This window comes from Mus caroli, chromosome 18 (assembly GCF_900094665.2).
Source record: "Mus caroli chromosome 18, CAROLI_EIJ_v1.1, whole genome shotgun sequence".
NCBI lineage: Eukaryota > Metazoa > Chordata > Mammalia > Rodentia > Muridae > Mus > Mus caroli.
This window is the reverse complement of record NC_034587.1, coordinates 57,990,626-58,007,697: the sequence shown is the minus strand read 5'-3', so window position 1 is coordinate 58,007,697 and position 17,072 is coordinate 57,990,626. Positions and strand designations below refer to the sequence as shown.

The following is a 17,072-nucleotide window of genomic DNA, read 5'->3' as shown; positions in this document are numbered from 1 at the left end:
AGCTGTGACGGGGTTATACTCAGTCACTCATTGCCTACAGGACTGCAGCAATCCACCTGCTGTCTGAGTCATATTCCTTCACTATACAAAGGGAGTCACAGCCAGCTGTGGTGGTTCACAGCTGTAAGCACTGGGAAGCAGGGTTACTACAAGTTTACTGCAGAGTGAGACCTTGTCAAAAACAACAAACAACAAAACCACAACAACAAAACACATCCAACCAACCAACCAACAAAAACAAAAGATGAGGCCTGTTAGATGGTTCTGTCTGTAAAAGTGCTTGCGGGCAAGCCTGACATCCTAAGTTTGGTTCCAGGATCTACATGGTAGAAGAGAGGCGAGAACCAATTAGACCTCCACACACATATCCTCTACCTCACCCCTACAAATAAATGTAATAAAACCTTTTAAAGCATTAGATATTTTAAAAGAAGAAAATCAGAATGCAGTAAGGACTTCCTTAAGCTCTGAGGACTGAATAAAATGTGTTGAGCTCTGAGAGTGCACACCTGAACCCCGGCACTTGGCTCGTAGATACACAAATCTCTCTCCTCCGAGTAGAAGAAATGAACATTTGGTGTAGGACCAGCACAGAGACCCTTTGATTTTTCTCCTTAACAGTCATGGAAAGGTGTCAACAGGGGTTGGGGTGAAATTTCATATTTATCTTTACACTTCCATTTACAACTTTAAAAGCACTCTCTGGTTTTTGGCTTTTGGGTGGAGAATGAGTCCTGCGGCGAGAGCCTGTGGCCATTCGAAGCCTTCAGAGGCAAGCTGGACTCGAGGCGCGTCCCCACAGGCCCGAGGATCTTCGGCGACCCAAGAGCTCCAGCCCAGCGCAAGCCCGCAGTAGATCGCGGGATCCACGGAAGACTCACAGACATTGATGTGTGGCTTGTAGTCCAGAACAGCCAATCGGGAAGAAGCAAGCTGCCGAGGGGCGGGGCTGCCGCCGGCGGGCCCCGGTGATTGGCCAGCGGCCATGCCGCCACGCCACGTGACTGCCACGCCGCGGGCCTTGCCCAGTTACTTCCGCACCTTTACTCCGGTGACTGGGGTCCGCTGCCTCCTCCTCGGGGCCGGGCCATGGGCGGGGACGGTTGCCGGGGTATTAAAGGGAGGCTCGGCCGCGGCTGGACTGCCTGTATCCGTGCGGCGGCGATCCCGCAGCCCAGTCTTGCGGGAGGACGCGCCGCGGGAGCCCGTGTACGGCGGCCCGGAGCGTTAAGGTGAGGACGGGAGGCGGGAGGGCAGCGCCGCGGTCAGCAGGGCGTCTGCAGCCGAGACAAGGACAGGTGCTGACCTGGAGAACCTGCAGTGGCCCAGGGTTAGCCCGGCCACCTCGGACCTGATGTGTCCGGGCTGGACCGAGGCGCTATCTCCACCTCCCACTCCTAGTTAGAAGCAAAAGTGCAGAAACCCTTTTTACACGTATTAGAGTTTGGATTCTTTCAGTAGTTAGGTGGACGGACACGCAGAGACGATACCTAAAATGACTGAGTAAATCCCTAACAGAGCTAGTAAGTGAACCCTACCTCTCCCCAATGCTGCGTCCTTTTCTCTCACAAATCCCACAAATTGGGGTTCACAGGGCTGTAAGCGTTCAGACACCAAGTTCCCTTTTTGGCACTATACTACTGCTACTTCTCCTCTTTGCTCTAGGGCTCTCTTTGGGTGTAGGGGTGCTGCGAATTGAACCAAAGTCCTCCTCCAAGTATTCTTTTGAGCTATACTCCTAGCCCTAACTCCACGATTTTTTTTTTTTAATGAGACCTCTAGAACTAGTGTGATATAGTGTTGGATATAGAAGAAATTTTTGTTTATGGAATTTAAATAAGTAAAAAGTGTGGGATCGTTTAGGAATGTTAAGGATTGCAAGAGACAGAGGCTAATATCAATTATATACTGCATAAACATGTCTCTCATGTACCATACTATTCTGAGATCTTCATTTTTGGTAGTCACTCCATTTTACAGGTCAGAAAATTGATGCCGAGTGGTTTTCACCCAGTACCATCAAGCTGTTAAATAGTAGTAGCTGGGATCTGAGTGGCTATTGATCTTGCCTATTGATTTGCCAGCTGTGGTCCCAGGCTCGCCAGCTCAGCATCACCTGGAATACAGAGCCTTCTGTTTCCTGTGATTTGCAGGGGCAGGCCCAAGAACCTGCACTTTTATCTGAAATCTATGCTGAAAAATCATTGTATAGTACTGGGATGTGCTGCCTCCTAGAGGAGAAGCTAGAGATGGACATATCTGGGGCTTTGGAGATCTCCAAATTGTATTTTAGGATAAGTTTTTAAAAGTAGACATTATAAGCCTTGAGTGAGCAAAACCCCAAGTAGATGCTTAACAAACTATAGTGTTTTGATGCAGGCTTGGTTTTATGTCTTATGGAAAGAGGTGCCCGCACTTGGTGAGTTAGATTGAGAATAAAGGCAGTGCCCTTTTCCCCCCCTGCAAAGCTCTTAAACCATCGATGTCCACTTTACAGACACTTGTGAAGCACTTACTAGGTGTTATGCAGGCAACTGGGGTTACAGCTTAAACAGAATGAGTGGAGGAGCTGGAATGATGGCGCAGTGCTTGAGAGAATTCACTGTTCTGCAGAGGATGTGAGTTAGACCCACAGGGGATGCCTCACAACCACCTGTAACAGATGAGGTTCTCATACCCTCTTCTGGACTCCAAGGGCACCTGTGCACACACGTGTGTGCGTGCATACACACACACACACACACACACACACATATATACACATAATTCAAATGAATCTTTTTTTTAAAAGATTTATTTTATTTATAGAGTACACTGTTGCTGTCTTCAGACACACCAGAAGAGGGCGTCAGATCCCATTACAGATGGTTGTGAGCCACCATGTGGTTGCTGGGAATTGAATTCAAGTCCCTGCTCTTAACCGCTGAGCCATCTCTCTAGCCCAATAAAAAAAAGTTTTTTTTTTAATTAAAAAGGCATGTACACTATATAGCATGCACATATACACACACAACTATAAATTTATTTTAATTCTTAATTAAAATATATCATTTCCTCCCTCTGATTTTTTTTTCCCTTCAAACCCTCCCATGCCCCCTCACTTATTTTCAAATGCTTGCCTTCTTGTTCTTGGTTACTGTTACATATATCTACAGATGCATACCTATATTAGCTCAGTGTGCTGATATAGCTGTAGTGTGCTGAGTCTGTTTAGTGTTACCTGTCTATGTGTGATTTCAGGGCTGACCATTTAGTACTGGGTAGTACATTTGGAGACTCATCCCTGGGGAAGACTAACTCTCCCACATTCAGCATTCCTCAGTTACCTGGGGTTCTTTGTCTAGGAGTGGAACTCAAGTGAGAGTTCCTCCTTCTATTGGTGTCATCCTTATTCAAGTCTCGTTTAGGCAGCCACCCTGTTGAGGTGTCATTTCTGTAATGCCGGTGGTCTCACAGCCCAGTCCCCAGTCCTCTGGCCCTCTTTCTGCCCCACCCCCTCCCATGATAGCCCCTGAACCTTAGGTGCAGGCGTTGTGTTGCAGATGTGTCCCCTGGGGCTCTACACCCCACAGTTAGTTGTTCTCTGCCTTTTGACCTATTGTGGTTTTCTGTAATTGCATCCATCTGCTGCAAAGAGAAGTGTCTTTGATAAGGGGGGAAAGCTACACTTGTCTGTGGGCATAGGACAGTATCTAGAATGAAGTTAGGCACCATGCTGGATTGGTAAACTGTCAACAGTAAGTCCTTCTCTGAGACTGATGCCTTCACTAGCCCTGAGTAGTTGGCTAGTGTGATGGTTTGTATATCCTTGGATCAGGGAGTGGCACCATCTGAAGGTGTGGCCTTGTTGGAATAGGTGTGACCTGGTTGGAATGGGTGTGTCACTGTGGGTGTGGGTATAAGATCCTCACCCTAGTTGTCTGGAAGTCAGTCTTCCACTAGTAGCCTTTGGATGAAGACAGAACTCTCAGCTCCTCCTGTGCCATGCCTGCCTGGATACTGCCATGCTCCCACCTTGATGCCTTTATGATAATGGACTGAACCTCTGAACCTGTAAGCCAGCCCCAATTAAATGTTGTTTTTATAAGACTTGCCTTGGTCATGGTGTCTGTTCACAGCAGTAAAACCCTAACTAGGACAGCTAGGTTTACAATATTGGGCATAGATTGCTCCTGTCAGCAGGCCTTACGTCCAATTAGACAGCTGTTGGTGACTCGCAAAGATGTGTCACTACTGCACCCCTAAGGGTGTCTTGCCGTGCCCATCATTGTGGCTCACAGGTAGCCCAGCTGGGTGCGACTGTTGGTTTTTTCCCTTCTTTGGAAGCTTGCATGGTTCTATGGATGCTGGTCCTCAGGGAGACTGCTGTCAGGTCTGATCAAGCTAGGATCCTCTGGGCCCTGTGTCTGAAGTGCACACCAATAGAAACTTACCTCCATGGGCAACAGCAGTCGCCTGTATTGTTTTGGGTGACTCTTGGACTCCATGACTTAGTTAGGGTTTCATTTCTGTGGAGAGACACCATGACCAGGGCAACACTTACAAAGGAAAGCATTTCATTTACAGTTGGCTTACAGTTTCAGAGGTTTCCCCCATGTCATCATGGAGAAACATGGCGGCATGCTGGCATACATGGTCCTGGAGAGCTGAGATCTTGATCCACAGGCAGCAGAAGGAGACTGTGTACCACACTGGGAATAGCTTGATCATAGGTGCCCCCACAGTGACACATGTCCACCAACAAGGCCACACTTCCTAATAGTGCCACACCCTATGGGCCAAGCATTCAAACATGAGTCTGTCGGGCCATACCTACTCAAACCGCTACACTGACTAACAAGTTGAAACCTATCTCCTGCTAGTCCCCTCTCTAGGGCTCCACCCCCTCCTCCTAGAGTCCTTTTTGACATTGCCAGTTTCTGTGGTTACTCTGGGTTATGTATACTCACACATGAAGATCTGGGGCTAGACACCACAGGTGAGAGAGAATATGTGGTGGTCTGGGTCTGTCTGGGTTACCTCCCTCAATGTAATATTTTCTCATTCCATCCATTTACCTGAAATTATCACAATTCCATTTTCTTTACAGCTGGATAGTATTCCACTGAGTATATGTATCATAGTTTTATTGTCCATTAATGTGTTGAAAGAAAGTGAGATTGTTTCCATTTCCTAACTATTGTGAACAGAGCAGCAGTGAACATAACTGGAAAGTAAGTCCTCCCTGAGGTCTAGCTATCATTATACCATGCAACATGGGAAGCAGCCAGTAGTCTTGCCCAGGCTAGACCCAGCTCAGGTCTTCCAGGTAAGCAGCTGTGTAAATAGGGTGTTGAATCCCTTCAGGCATAGGCAAGGAGTGGCGTAGCTGGGCCATAGGGTAGATTTATTCCTAGCCTTTAAAGAGTCCTCCACATGGATTCTCAGAGGGACTGGATCAGTTTGCAGCCCCACCAACGGACTCCTCCCCCGCCCCAACCCTTTCCAGCATTTGTTGTAAGTGGTTTGTTAGTGGTAGCCATTCTGATTGGGGTGACATTAAATCTCACAAGCTGTTTTGGTTTGCATTTCCCTCATTGCCGAGGGTGATGAGCATGATTTAGATAGTTCTTAAACATTTCTAATTCTCCTTTTCTTTTTCTTTCTTTCGTTTCTTTTTTTGAGAACTTTGTTCAGATTCCCAAGCCCATTTTTTTTTTAAATGGGTTGTTTGGGCTTTGTTTTGTTTAGTTTTGTTTTTGACTGTTTTTTTGTTTTGTTTTGGTTTTTTTAGTTATTTATATATTCTGGATCTTACCCTTGTGGTTTGAATATGCTCAGCCCAGGGAGTAGCACCATTAGGAGGTGTAGCCTTGTTGGAGGACGTGTATCGCTTTGAGGGTGGGCTTTGAGACCCTTCTGGCAGCCTGGAAGTCAGTCTGCTCCTGGCTTCCTTTGGATGAAGATATAGAACTCTTATCTCCTCCAGTGCCATGCCTGCCTAGTCACTGCCGTACTTCCTGCTATGATGGTAATAGACTGAACTTTAGAACCTGTAAGCCAATTAAACGTTGTCCTTTATAAGCATTGCCGTGGTCAAGGTGTCTGTTCGCAGCAATGGAAACTCTAACTAAGACTCCCTTGTCAGATATGTAGCTGGAAATTCCCTCCCATTCCATGGGTTTCCTGTTCATCCTGTTGTTTCCTTAGCTGTGCAGAAAGCTTTTTAACATTATGAGAACCCACTTGACAATTACTGACCTTAATCCTTGGGCAAATGCAGTCCTATTCAGAAAGTCCTTTGCTACAGTTATATCTGTAGGACATTGCCTGTGCTTTCTTCTACGAGTTTCAGTATTGCACGCTTCATATTGAGGTCTTCAGTCCATTTGGACTTAGGTTGTGTGCAAAGTGATAGATACGGGTCTGAGTTCACTCTTCTGCATGCAGACACTCAGTTTTCTATTTCTATTTCCACACCATTTTGAAAGATGCTGCCTTCAAGGTGTGTCTTCTGTAGGGCACATGCTTAGCATGTATGAGGACCTGGGTTCAAACCCCAACACTCCACTTGCTCACCTCCCAAAGAAATAGATGGAGATGTCAGGAAAAGGCATGGAGTCTGAAGGCTCAACCCAGCACTGGCTGCTTAATGTTGTTCATGACTGCTGATTGAACATGGGTACACAGGGGAATAAGAGGCTGTTGGGGTTTGCTCTTAGAGGGCGACTATACCAGTGTTTCTGTTTAGTAGTAGAGAGAACCTTCGCGGGATTCTGAAACATACATAAATATCTGTGTTTTCCAATAGTCTTAGGTGACCCCCAAAGGGGTCAAGACCCTCAGGTTGAGAAGCAGTGGACTCAATGCCTACTGAGACTTGATGAAAGGACTGGACTGCTGAAATAATGGTGGTAAATCACCAGGTAGGCTGTTCTTGCCCTTCGATCTTCTGGACAAGTAGGAAAGTAGACATTGATTAGTGTGGCAATAGGCATCAGATATGTGTCATGTCATGTTTAGGATGAAGATATAGGACATATTTCCAATAGCAAGGTAAGATACATATGTTTGTTTGTTCGTTTGTTTCATGTAGCCCTGGCCTCAGACTTAATGTATAGGTTGAGGATAACCTCGAACTGTTGATCCCCTACTTCTACCTCCCAAAGTGTTGAGATTATAGGTATGTAATATATTAGTTATATACAATGTATTTATTCAGCAGCTGCTGAAAGACCAAGAAGTAGGACTCTTTCCAGGACAATCCCTGTAAAGGGGCACTGTAGTCAGGTCTGCCCAGTTTAACCTGACGGTTATGACACAAATGGCTCAAAATGGATTATACAGCTTACTGGAGTCATGGCTGTCTCAAAGAATGTTCCATTGACGTTGGCTATGCGATGCTCTGGGGATCTGAAGTCTTTCTGTTGAGAGTTTGCTACTCCAGACTTTATAGCACATATCTCAGAGTTGATGGAGAAATTTAGAATCACTCTATTGACACTAGGCATCGTTCTCCAAAAATACTCTCCTCTCCACAAGTCTTGCCGTGGCAGAGACTTTGGGTGTCATTTGCTGCAGGCTGAAGTGCACAAGGACCCGAGTGGTGGTTGGTGTACACGTTAGCACACTCACACAGCCGTGAGCAGCAGGCTTGCAGGACACAGGCTTGCTTCTGTGCCCGGTCTCTACCAAGTATGCCTCACCAGAAAAACCTGTAAAGAAGCACTGAGCATTTGTTGCCAAATTCATCATAAAACCAACCTTATAATTTTTGAGGTTAATAAGATAATTGTATTTGTTTTGTCTGAGTGGCTGATTTGAGGTTTTAGACCGGACTTGAAATAGTGACAGCAAACGAGCTTCTACAGGAACGTAAGTGTATCACCATGGAGACATAGAGGAGCTAGCATGAAGTGTTTCAGTTTTCTGTGTCCTGGTTCTCTGTGTTATACTGAATCGTCCAGGATCTGATCATCAGCGTGTGGGCAGCGCTGTAATGCCTGAGCGGCATGTCTGTGTGTGCAGGGGACGAGCTCAGACTTCATGTCTTTTATACTTCGAAGGAAAAATATAAAAACCTGTCATATATGAGAGGAAAACAAGTAACTGTGTAAGTTTTAAAAAGCTGTGTCGTGAGACTAGGCATGCGCACTCCTGGGTCTCCACCACTGTGGATTGCCTTAGCTCTTCTTACTCCCCCCCCAATGCCTTCCTTTGCAAGTGTGTTAGGCTGTTGGGTCAGCATTGTAGTTCCCCGCTGAGCCACATACTCAGAGGACTGCAGCTCTGTAGTGTCTTTTTTAAACAAGAAATGACAGCTATAAGAATTTAATTATCGGGTCTAAAAGAAATGGCCTAGCAGACAAGAGCACTGGCTGCTCTTCCAGAGGAGTAAATTCAATTCCCATCACTGACCTAATGGCTCACAAGCTTCTGTAATTACAATTCCAGAGGACCCAATGCTCGCTTCTTAATTCCACAGCCACTGACAGCAAACAATGCACAGACATGCCTGCAGGCAAAGCACACACATACATGAAAGAAAATGAAAGTCCAGCTTAGCATGGCGATGCATCACTTAAATCCCAGCCCGTGGGGGAGGCAAAGGCAAGTGGATCTCTCTGAGTTTGAAGTCAACCTGGTCAATATAATTAACAGACCAGCCAAGGCTACATACTGACTAATGTGGATTTTTACTTTTTTTTTTTAGATTTCCAACATTGGTATATTTAAAGATGAATACTGTCCTAATATATCGTTTAAAACGGACCCTGGGGTGAGGGCTGAGCGTGCATGCCCTCTCACTCCCGCACATGTGGACACACACTGATCTCAGGTAATAAATTCAGTGTCTCCATCTTTTAAAGGATTCTGTTTTGATTGTGCATTCTAGGCGTAAAGTTTCTGCTTTAAAGACATCATCTTCAGGATTCCATCATTTCCATGACATGTGCTGTAATTCCTGTCTTTGCTCCTCCGTAAGTGATGTGTGGCTGTCTTCAGAAGTGCCCTCTGAGCAGCAGTGATTGGTAAGTGGCGGTGACAGTTGGGGGAGGGGGTTGCTTTTCTGCCTGTCCTTCTGGGTATTCTCAAGATTTTGGGACCTCTATGGCCTGTTCTCTGTGTTCTTCTTTGGGGGTTTTAATTCTGTGTTTAAATACTTATGCCACATACCAAACTCTTGGCTGTTCTATTACAGTTAACACGTCTTTGTTGTTGTTGAGTTGTTTCACATTTGGATAATTTCTATTGAGCTGTCTTTTGAGTTCATTGAGTCTTTCTTTGACTGGTGAGCCTGTCAAAGGAATTCCCCGTTTCTATTGTCTTTCTCACTTTTAGCACTTCTGTTTGTTTCATTCTTGGTTTACTTTTTCAGACATTTTTTTAAAATTTTGCTTTTATTTTCCTTAGCGCCACAGAAGCGAGGTTTGGATCTGGCTATTATTAGTTACAGTGTCTCAGTGTTTCTTTTTCTTACCTTAGAAAAGCCTCTTGACCAAAGGCTGCTCTAGGCAGGCTCAGGAGAGCAGGAAGTGAGAAGACAGACAGATGCTAAGTTAAAGACCAGCCCAGGGACCTGTTTGAGTTGCTCAGGGTCAGTTGTCCTCCTGATCTGACTTTCCTCCTAAAGACCATCAAAATAATTATTACTTTTCTCTTGCTCAACCTAAATAATGGGTAACTTTTTGCATCCCGTGTTTGTGAATAGGATGTGGACTCTTAGATTATAACACCTTGGTAATGATAGGTCTATTAATCCTGACAGAAGTTCTTTTGTTTTGTTTTTCAAGGCAGGGTTTCTCTGTGTAGTCCTGGTTGTCCTGGACTCACTCTATAGACCAGGCTGGCTTTGAACTCAGAAATCTGCCTGCCTCTGCCTCCCAAGTGATGGGATTAAAGGCGTGCGCCACCACTGCCCAGCTCAAAAGTTCTTTTTTTTTTCTGTCAATTCAAACTTCCCGAGTTGTCCATCTATTTTGTCTCTATTTGGCCACAATCACGATGTGTTTGTTCTTTGAGTGAACATTTCTGGGAACCTGCTAAAGTTGTGTAAATCTCGGCGATACACTTGGTGGAGATCACACTGGTGGACAGAAAGGCAGCCCTTCTGCAGGAGCTGCAGACGCTCCTGTCTCTGTTCCCAGGTACAGAATGCCACAGGGCACACAGAGAGAACTGCAGTCTTGACAGAGAGGTGGCCATGCTAGGCCAAGCTCAAATTGTGACATGTTCACTGGACAATTTACTCTGCTCCTTCAGGAGCCTGGTGGTGGTTATTGTTGTTGTTGTTTTTCCTTGTTGTAAGGCCATTTGTTGTCTTTTTGGTCTTATTGCTACCGTTCTGTTCTGTTCTAGTTCCGAGTGGTTGGTCGGTCCTTTGGTACTAGAGGAGCAGTTTCAGGGCAGAGATGGGGGGCCTCTTGTTTGTCTTCCAAGTGGAAGCTCTGGGCAGCATTATCTCTCTGCTTGGCCTGTGAAGACCATTGATAGCATATGGACAGGACAGAGGCTACCTCACCTCATACTTTTGCCCTGGCTGTGCTAGAATTCGCTCTGTAGACCAGACTGGCCCGGAACCCACAGAGATCCACCTGCCTCTGCCTCCCGAGTGCACCACCATTACCTGGCTCGGGGGATCCAGGAGGATGCACGGGAGAATCCTTAGTGGCTACTGTCTTTCTTTCTTGAGAACGTAATTGAGAAGTTCTGTACCAACTCATGATTTATCTTGACTTGCTGTTTATAGTCTACTTCTGGCCTTTCTCCCTCACCTCTCTCAGGCCAGGGCCAATGAGCCTCACTTAAGGAGTAGATATACACAGGTTGTCTGTCCCCAGTTTGGGCATAGTAGCCCATTCTTTTAATTCCAATATGAAGGAGGTAGAGGCAGGTGGAGGTCTGTGAGTTTGAAGCTAGCTTGATCTGCATGACAAGTTCCAGGTGAGCCAATGCTAAGAAAAAGCCTCCCCTCCCCCCAAACTGAATTCTTTAACCTCACATATGATAAGTATGACTGGTAATATATGTGAGCACTGAGAACTAGTTTATAAATTAAGATATATATATATATATTTTCCCCCCCCTGGGATAGGAAGTGAACCATCTGTCTCCTGAAATGTCTTCAGAAAATAAAGAGCAACATGACCTCTCACCGAGGGACTTACCTGAAGAAGCCTTTGGCTTCCCAGCTGAGCTCCCCCTGGAGGTCCAAAGAGGATCAAGCGCTGACTTGAGGCAGCCTGAGACCGGTCATCGCCGGAGAGCTTTTCATAGGATCCACATGGAACTCCGTGAGAAGCCAGATGCGAACATCAAACAGTTTGTCATCAGAAAGCTGCAGAAGAGTTGCCAGTGTAGTGCAGCCAAAGTCAGAAATGGGGTTTTTGATTTCCTTCCTGTTTTGCGGTGGCTCCCAAAATATGACCTGAAGAAAAACATTTTAGGTGATGTGATGTCTGGCCTGATTGTGGGTATCCTGTTGGTGCCCCAGTCCATTGCTTACTCCCTGCTGGCTGGCCAGGAGCCTATATATGGTCTATATACATCATTTTTTGCCAGCATTATTTATTTCCTGTTTGGTACGTCCCGCCACATCTCTGTGGGCATTTTTGGAATACTGTGCCTTATGATTGGTGAGGTTGTTGACCGAGAACTACATAAAGCCTGCCCTGACACTGATGCTACGTCATCTTCGATAGCAGTGTTTTCAAGTGGATGTGTGCTTGTAAACCAGACATTAGACGGACTCTGTGATAAAAGCTGCTATGCAATTAAAATTGGCAGCACTGTGACCTTCATGGCTGGAGTTTATCAGGTAAGAAATGGTGAACGTTTAGGCTCGGCATAGTAGCCGAGAGGTACTATGAGGTACTCAAGAGGTAGGGGCAGCGGCAGGGGAGGAGTTTGAGGCCAGCCTGGTTTCATAGCAAGGTCTAGGACTACATAGTGGGAGCCTGAAGAACCGGGGGAACAAGAAAGAAGGAGGGAGACGTAGCAATTGGTTATTTCTGGCAAAAGCAATCATTATACAAGAAGTCTCTGGTATATAGGCTGCTAGGGGTTGTAATAAGGCTACCACTTACTGAGTGCTAAAGAGATGAATGGTAGAGCCCAAAGCCAAACCATACATTCCACTGTAAAATAGGGCTCTTCCTAGACTGCATCTTAAGCAGCAACAGTCTTTTTCTTTTTTTAAAGATTTATTTATTTATTTTATGTATATGAGTACACTGTAGCTCTACAGATGGTTGTGAGCCATCATGCGGTTGCTGGGAATTGAACTCAGGACCTTTGGAAGAGCAGTCAGTGCTCTTACCTGCTGAGCCATCTGTCCAGCCCTGCAACAGTCTTTTATTATTAAAAGGAAAAAAAACCAAAAAAAAAAAAAAAAAACCAAAAAGGACCAGAAAGGGTCCTCAGGCCAACTAGTACAATTCTTATGTTGGAAACACTAGGTTTGCTTAAGATTATGTGTGCCTGATTATTGGCAAAATCACCATGAATAGTCAGACAAGAGGGTGGGCGGAAGGACAGGACAGGGAGCGGGGAAGGGCAAAGAGGACGACCAGGGTCCAGAGTGGTTGGCATTATTTGCTAGCCCCTGCCTTCCCTAAGAGTAGCTGCTTTACTGAGAGACTTCTGCTAAATTTAATAGTTCTCTTGGATTGATGAAGGGGGAGAGAAACTTGAGGACCATCACTTTAGCAGCCAAGAGACAGGATTATAAATTAAAACCTCCTTGAGTATCCTATAGAACCCACTAATCTGTTGTTATGATTATGTCCCTGCCTTTAGCATTCAGAAATCAATACCAGCATTAATGAAACCTGTTCTCTATTACAGGCATTTTGAACCAGGAGAGGAAGGGGAAGAATAGCTGGCTTTATTTGGTATTAGATGAGGTAGGAAAGACAGAAGGAAGAGGCAGTGGGTTATATTCCTAGAGTACACATTGACTTCTTGGTCTCACCAAGGAGAAAGAGGTAACAGGACCCTGAGGACGTGGGCAGGGAAGGATGTAGCGTTATTGCTAACTCGGATGCACGGCAGAGTGGGATTCAGTTTGGGTGTGAATTCTCGTTTTCCTACCAGTTAAATTTTACTTTCAGTTGTAACATGATCCATGCCTGTAATCTTAGCATTTAGGAGGTGGAGGCTGGAGGATCAGGAGTTTTGGGTCATCTTTGGCCAAGTTCAAGGCTACCCTGGGACCATGAGACCTTAACTCCAGAAATAAAAAACCTTCAGTTTAATGGTAATAATTGTTAATTTGGAAATAATGTTTTCTGAAGTAGAAGAATTTCTCTGATTTGAGTTTGTTTGCTTTTTGTTGACTGGTTGTTTTCTTTTGGTGTTTTTTGGTTTTTGTGGGGGGTTTTTTGTTTTTGTTTTGTTTTAGTTTTTGTTTTTGTTTTGAGACAAGGTGACTCCGTGTAGCCTGGCTATCCTGGAACTCGTTCTGTAGAGGAGGCTTTCCTTGCCTTGACCTCAGATCCACCAGTCTCCCCAGTGCTGGGATTAAAGGTGTGTGCCACCACTGCCTGGCTCCAATTTGAGTTTGTAGACATTTGTTTGGAACCTTGAAAACAATTCTTTTTGGAAGCATTCTGAATGGTGTTCCAGTTTTAAATTATTGTAGCAGGTAGGAATCCCAGGTCCTTGCTAGAGTTGGGCTAATGAGTTTGATCAGAGAAGCTTCCTTGCATGATCTGGAATGTATGACACCGGAACTGTAATGGAGGATTGTGTTTCTGGTAGCTCTGGCACTCTGGTGCTCTGACAGTTTGTGGCTGGGCATGGAAGGCTGAGCTGGTACAGAGCCGAGGAGCTCGGCCCCATTTCTGGCTAACGCTTGCATATGCTCCCTTCCAGGTAGCAATGGGCTTCTTTCAAGTGGGCTTTGTCTCTGTCTACCTCTCCGATGCCTTGCTGAGCGGGTTTGTCACTGGCGCCTCCTTCACCATCCTCACGTCCCAGGCCAAGTACCTCCTTGGGCTGAGCCTTCCTCGGAGTCATGGTGTCGGCTCAGTCATTACTACCTGGATCCACATCTTCAGAAACATCCGTAAGACCAACATCTGTGATCTCATCACCAGCCTTTTATGTCTCCTGGTCCTCGTGCCGACCAAAGAACTCAATGAGCACTTCAAGGACAAGCTCAAGGCTCCAATTCCCATCGAGCTCGTTGTCGTTGTGGCGGCCACATTGGCTTCTCATTTTGGAAAACTAAATGGGAATTACAATTCCAGTATTGCTGGACACATTCCCACTGGGTTTATGCCACCCAAAGCACCAGACTGGAGCCTCATTCCTAATGTGGCTGTAGATGCAATAGCTATTTCTATCATTGGTTTTGCTATCACTGTATCACTGTCTGAGATGTTTGCCAAGAAACATGGCTACACGGTCAAAGCAAACCAAGAAATGTATGCCATTGGCTTTTGCAATATCATACCTTCCTTCTTCCACTGCATAACCACTAGTGCAGCCCTCGCAAAGACATTGGTTAAAGAGTCAACAGGCTGCCAGACGCAGCTGTCAGCTATAGTGACAGCCCTTGTCCTTTTGTTGGTCCTTCTGGTAATAGCTCCTTTATTCTATTCCCTTCAAAAGTGTGTCCTTGGTGTGATCACTATTGTCAATCTCCGGGGCGCACTCCTGAAATTTAGAGACCTGCCAAAGATGTGGAGGCTGAGCAGAATGGATACAGTTATCTGGTTTGTGACTATGCTGTCCTCTGCTCTGTTAAGCACTGAAATAGGCCTGCTGGTTGGGGTTTGTTTTTCAATGTTCTGTGTGATCCTCCGTACTCAGAAGCCAAAGAATTCACTGCTCGGTTTAGAAGAAGAATCTGAAACCTTTGAATCCATTTCCACTTACAAGAACCTTCGGAGTAAGTCCGGCATCAAGGTTTTCCGCTTCATAGCCCCTCTCTACTACATAAACAAAGAATGCTTTAAATCAGCTTTGTACAAGAAAACTCTTAACCCAGTCTTGGTAAAGGCAGCTTGGAAAAAGGCAGCAAAGAGAAAACTCAAAGAGGAAACGGTGACCTTTCGTGGGGACCCGGATGAAGTTTCACTGCAGCTTTCCCATGATCCCTTGGAGGTGCACACTATCGTGATCGACTGTAGTGCCATACAGTTTTTAGACACAGCAGGAATCCACACACTGAAAGAAGTTCGCCGGGACTATGAAGCCGTTGGGATCCAGGTTTTACTGGCGCAGTGCAATCCTTCCGTGAGGGATTCCTTGGCCAGAGGAGAATATTGCAAACAGGAGGAGGAAGCCCTCCTCTTCTACAGTCTGTCTGAAGCAGTAGCTTTTGCAGAGGACTCTCAGAATCAGAAGGGGGTGTGTGTTGTCAATGGTCTGAGTCTCTCTGGTGACTGAGAGAGTCAGCCTGCGTCTTCCTGGTAACTGGGCAAGTTAATAAGAGGAAGACTAGTGTTTTGCCTGTTTCAGTGTGGAACGTTTTCTACTGTGAAAGGAGAAAGCGGTGCACACTTGAAATAGTTCTTTGAAGCTAGCCTTTCGATAGTCTCATGAGCTTTTGGTTGGGTAGAATCAAAAAGAAGTAAATGTTGTGGCTTCTGGCTTATGCAGATAGCATTCTTGGGGTAAAGTATAAATGGAATGGAACTGTAAAGCAGCCCCCAATTTAAGTGCCTTACTTAAGTGCTTTGCCTGACACACACTGCAGCATTTGCACTGCTCTAGAGAGGGGATGAAGAAAGGAGGCAGTGCTGCTGGTACAGAGACTGGCAAAGCACAAGGGCCTACGGAGCTGAGATCTGACCCTGCTGCTGTGTCTCTGGATTTTGCTCCCCAGACAGTAAGAGCTCTTGCTGATAGTTGGAAATCACCATTTTTCCTTTCCTTCATGCAAGAACTGTGCCATAGTCTCAAGAGAATCTGACCCTCACAGCCGGCCTGATACTATTGTACAGAACCCATATTGTAAACATCTAATGTGTTAGTCTTCCCTTTTCGTTTAGAATAAGTGGGTAAGGAAAGAGTTTAAAACAAGAATGGCAGTGGAAGTCTTTGTCTCTCTTCATCTCTGTCTTTGTCTTTGAGAACTTGTCTGCTGTTACGCGCTCTGTCTCACCTTTGACTTATTCTCGTGCTTCCCGTGGGAATCCTTGCTGAGTTGGCATCTCTGAACACCAGTGGCAGAGTTGTCAGAGAAATCAGCGTATTGGCTCAGCAGCTTCTTAACAGCACTGTGAATGGGCTTGTGGTGCACATTCAAGGAGAGATCGTAAAAAAAAAAAAAAAAAAAAGAATGAACGACAGTTCCCCTTAAGAAATGCCACCCTTGGGGACTGGAGAGATGGCTCAGTGAGTAAGGGCACTGACTGCTCTTCCAAAGGTCCTGAGTTCAAATCCCAGCAACCACATGGTGGCTCACAACCATCCGTAATGAGAATCTGACTCCCTCTTCTGGGGTGTCTGAAGACAACTACAGTGTACTAATAAATAAATCTTTAAAAAAAAAAAAAGAAATGCCACCCTTCCACCACTGGGGTATCTTAGGCAGTCTTTCTTTATAGAAGTGGCTGTTTGTGGATGAGTACAGAGGTGATGGGGTGCTTCCAAAAGGACATCCATCATTACTTTGCAGATGGGAAAGCAGTGTTGATGCTTATGGCCACGCACCCTGTTGGCATATGATAAATATTGATGCCAGTGACCACTTTTAATGCAGGACTTGGAGCCTTCACAGGGCCCTAGATGTACTGGGGTGTCATTCTCAGGAGCTGGCTGCAGGTTAGGAGTTGAGTAGTTTCTTCAGAAAAGGACTTCAACAGGTAAGAAAAGTTCTCCCAAGTGCGGAATAGAGGACTCACATGAGATTAAAACATTCAGCCAGGTTATTAAAGTAACAGTTTCTGAAGTGTACAATCATTTTTAGCCTGTTCTTACATGCAAAACAATTTAAAATATTTATGGGAAGCACTCTGTGTAACGAACCTACTGAGGTGGAATGCTTTCAGACATTTTACACATGAGAACTCCAGGAGCTGCCCCTGTGGTTCTCCTAGTGACAGAGCACGCCTGCTTGCCTGTGTGGGAAATAGCTTTCC

At 45.5% G+C, this 17,072-nt stretch overlaps 1 protein-coding gene across 2 annotated transcripts; it reads left to right on the top strand.

Moving 5' to 3' along the window:
- The first annotated feature begins 1,032 nt into the window (after window positions 1-1,032).
- Window positions 1,033-16,268, top strand: Slc26a2 (solute carrier family 26 member 2). 2 transcript variants are annotated; one of them, XM_021150720.2, is made up of 4 exons: window positions 1,033-1,232; window positions 8,876-9,011; window positions 11,075-11,797; window positions 13,855-16,268. In XM_021150720.2, the coding sequence occupies exons 3-4, from the start codon at window positions 11,099-11,101 to the stop codon at window positions 15,373-15,375; spliced, it is 2,220 nt and encodes a 739-aa protein (XP_021006379.1). In that variant the 5' UTR covers window positions 1,033-1,232; window positions 8,876-9,011; window positions 11,075-11,098; the 3' UTR covers window positions 15,376-16,268. The 2 variants fall into 2 exon arrangements, with proteins under 2 accessions (XP_021006379.1, XP_029328142.1); XM_029472282.1 differs by lacking the exon at window positions 1,033-1,232 and adding an exon at window positions 6,847-6,905.
- Window positions 16,269-17,072: the final 804 nt, after the last annotated feature.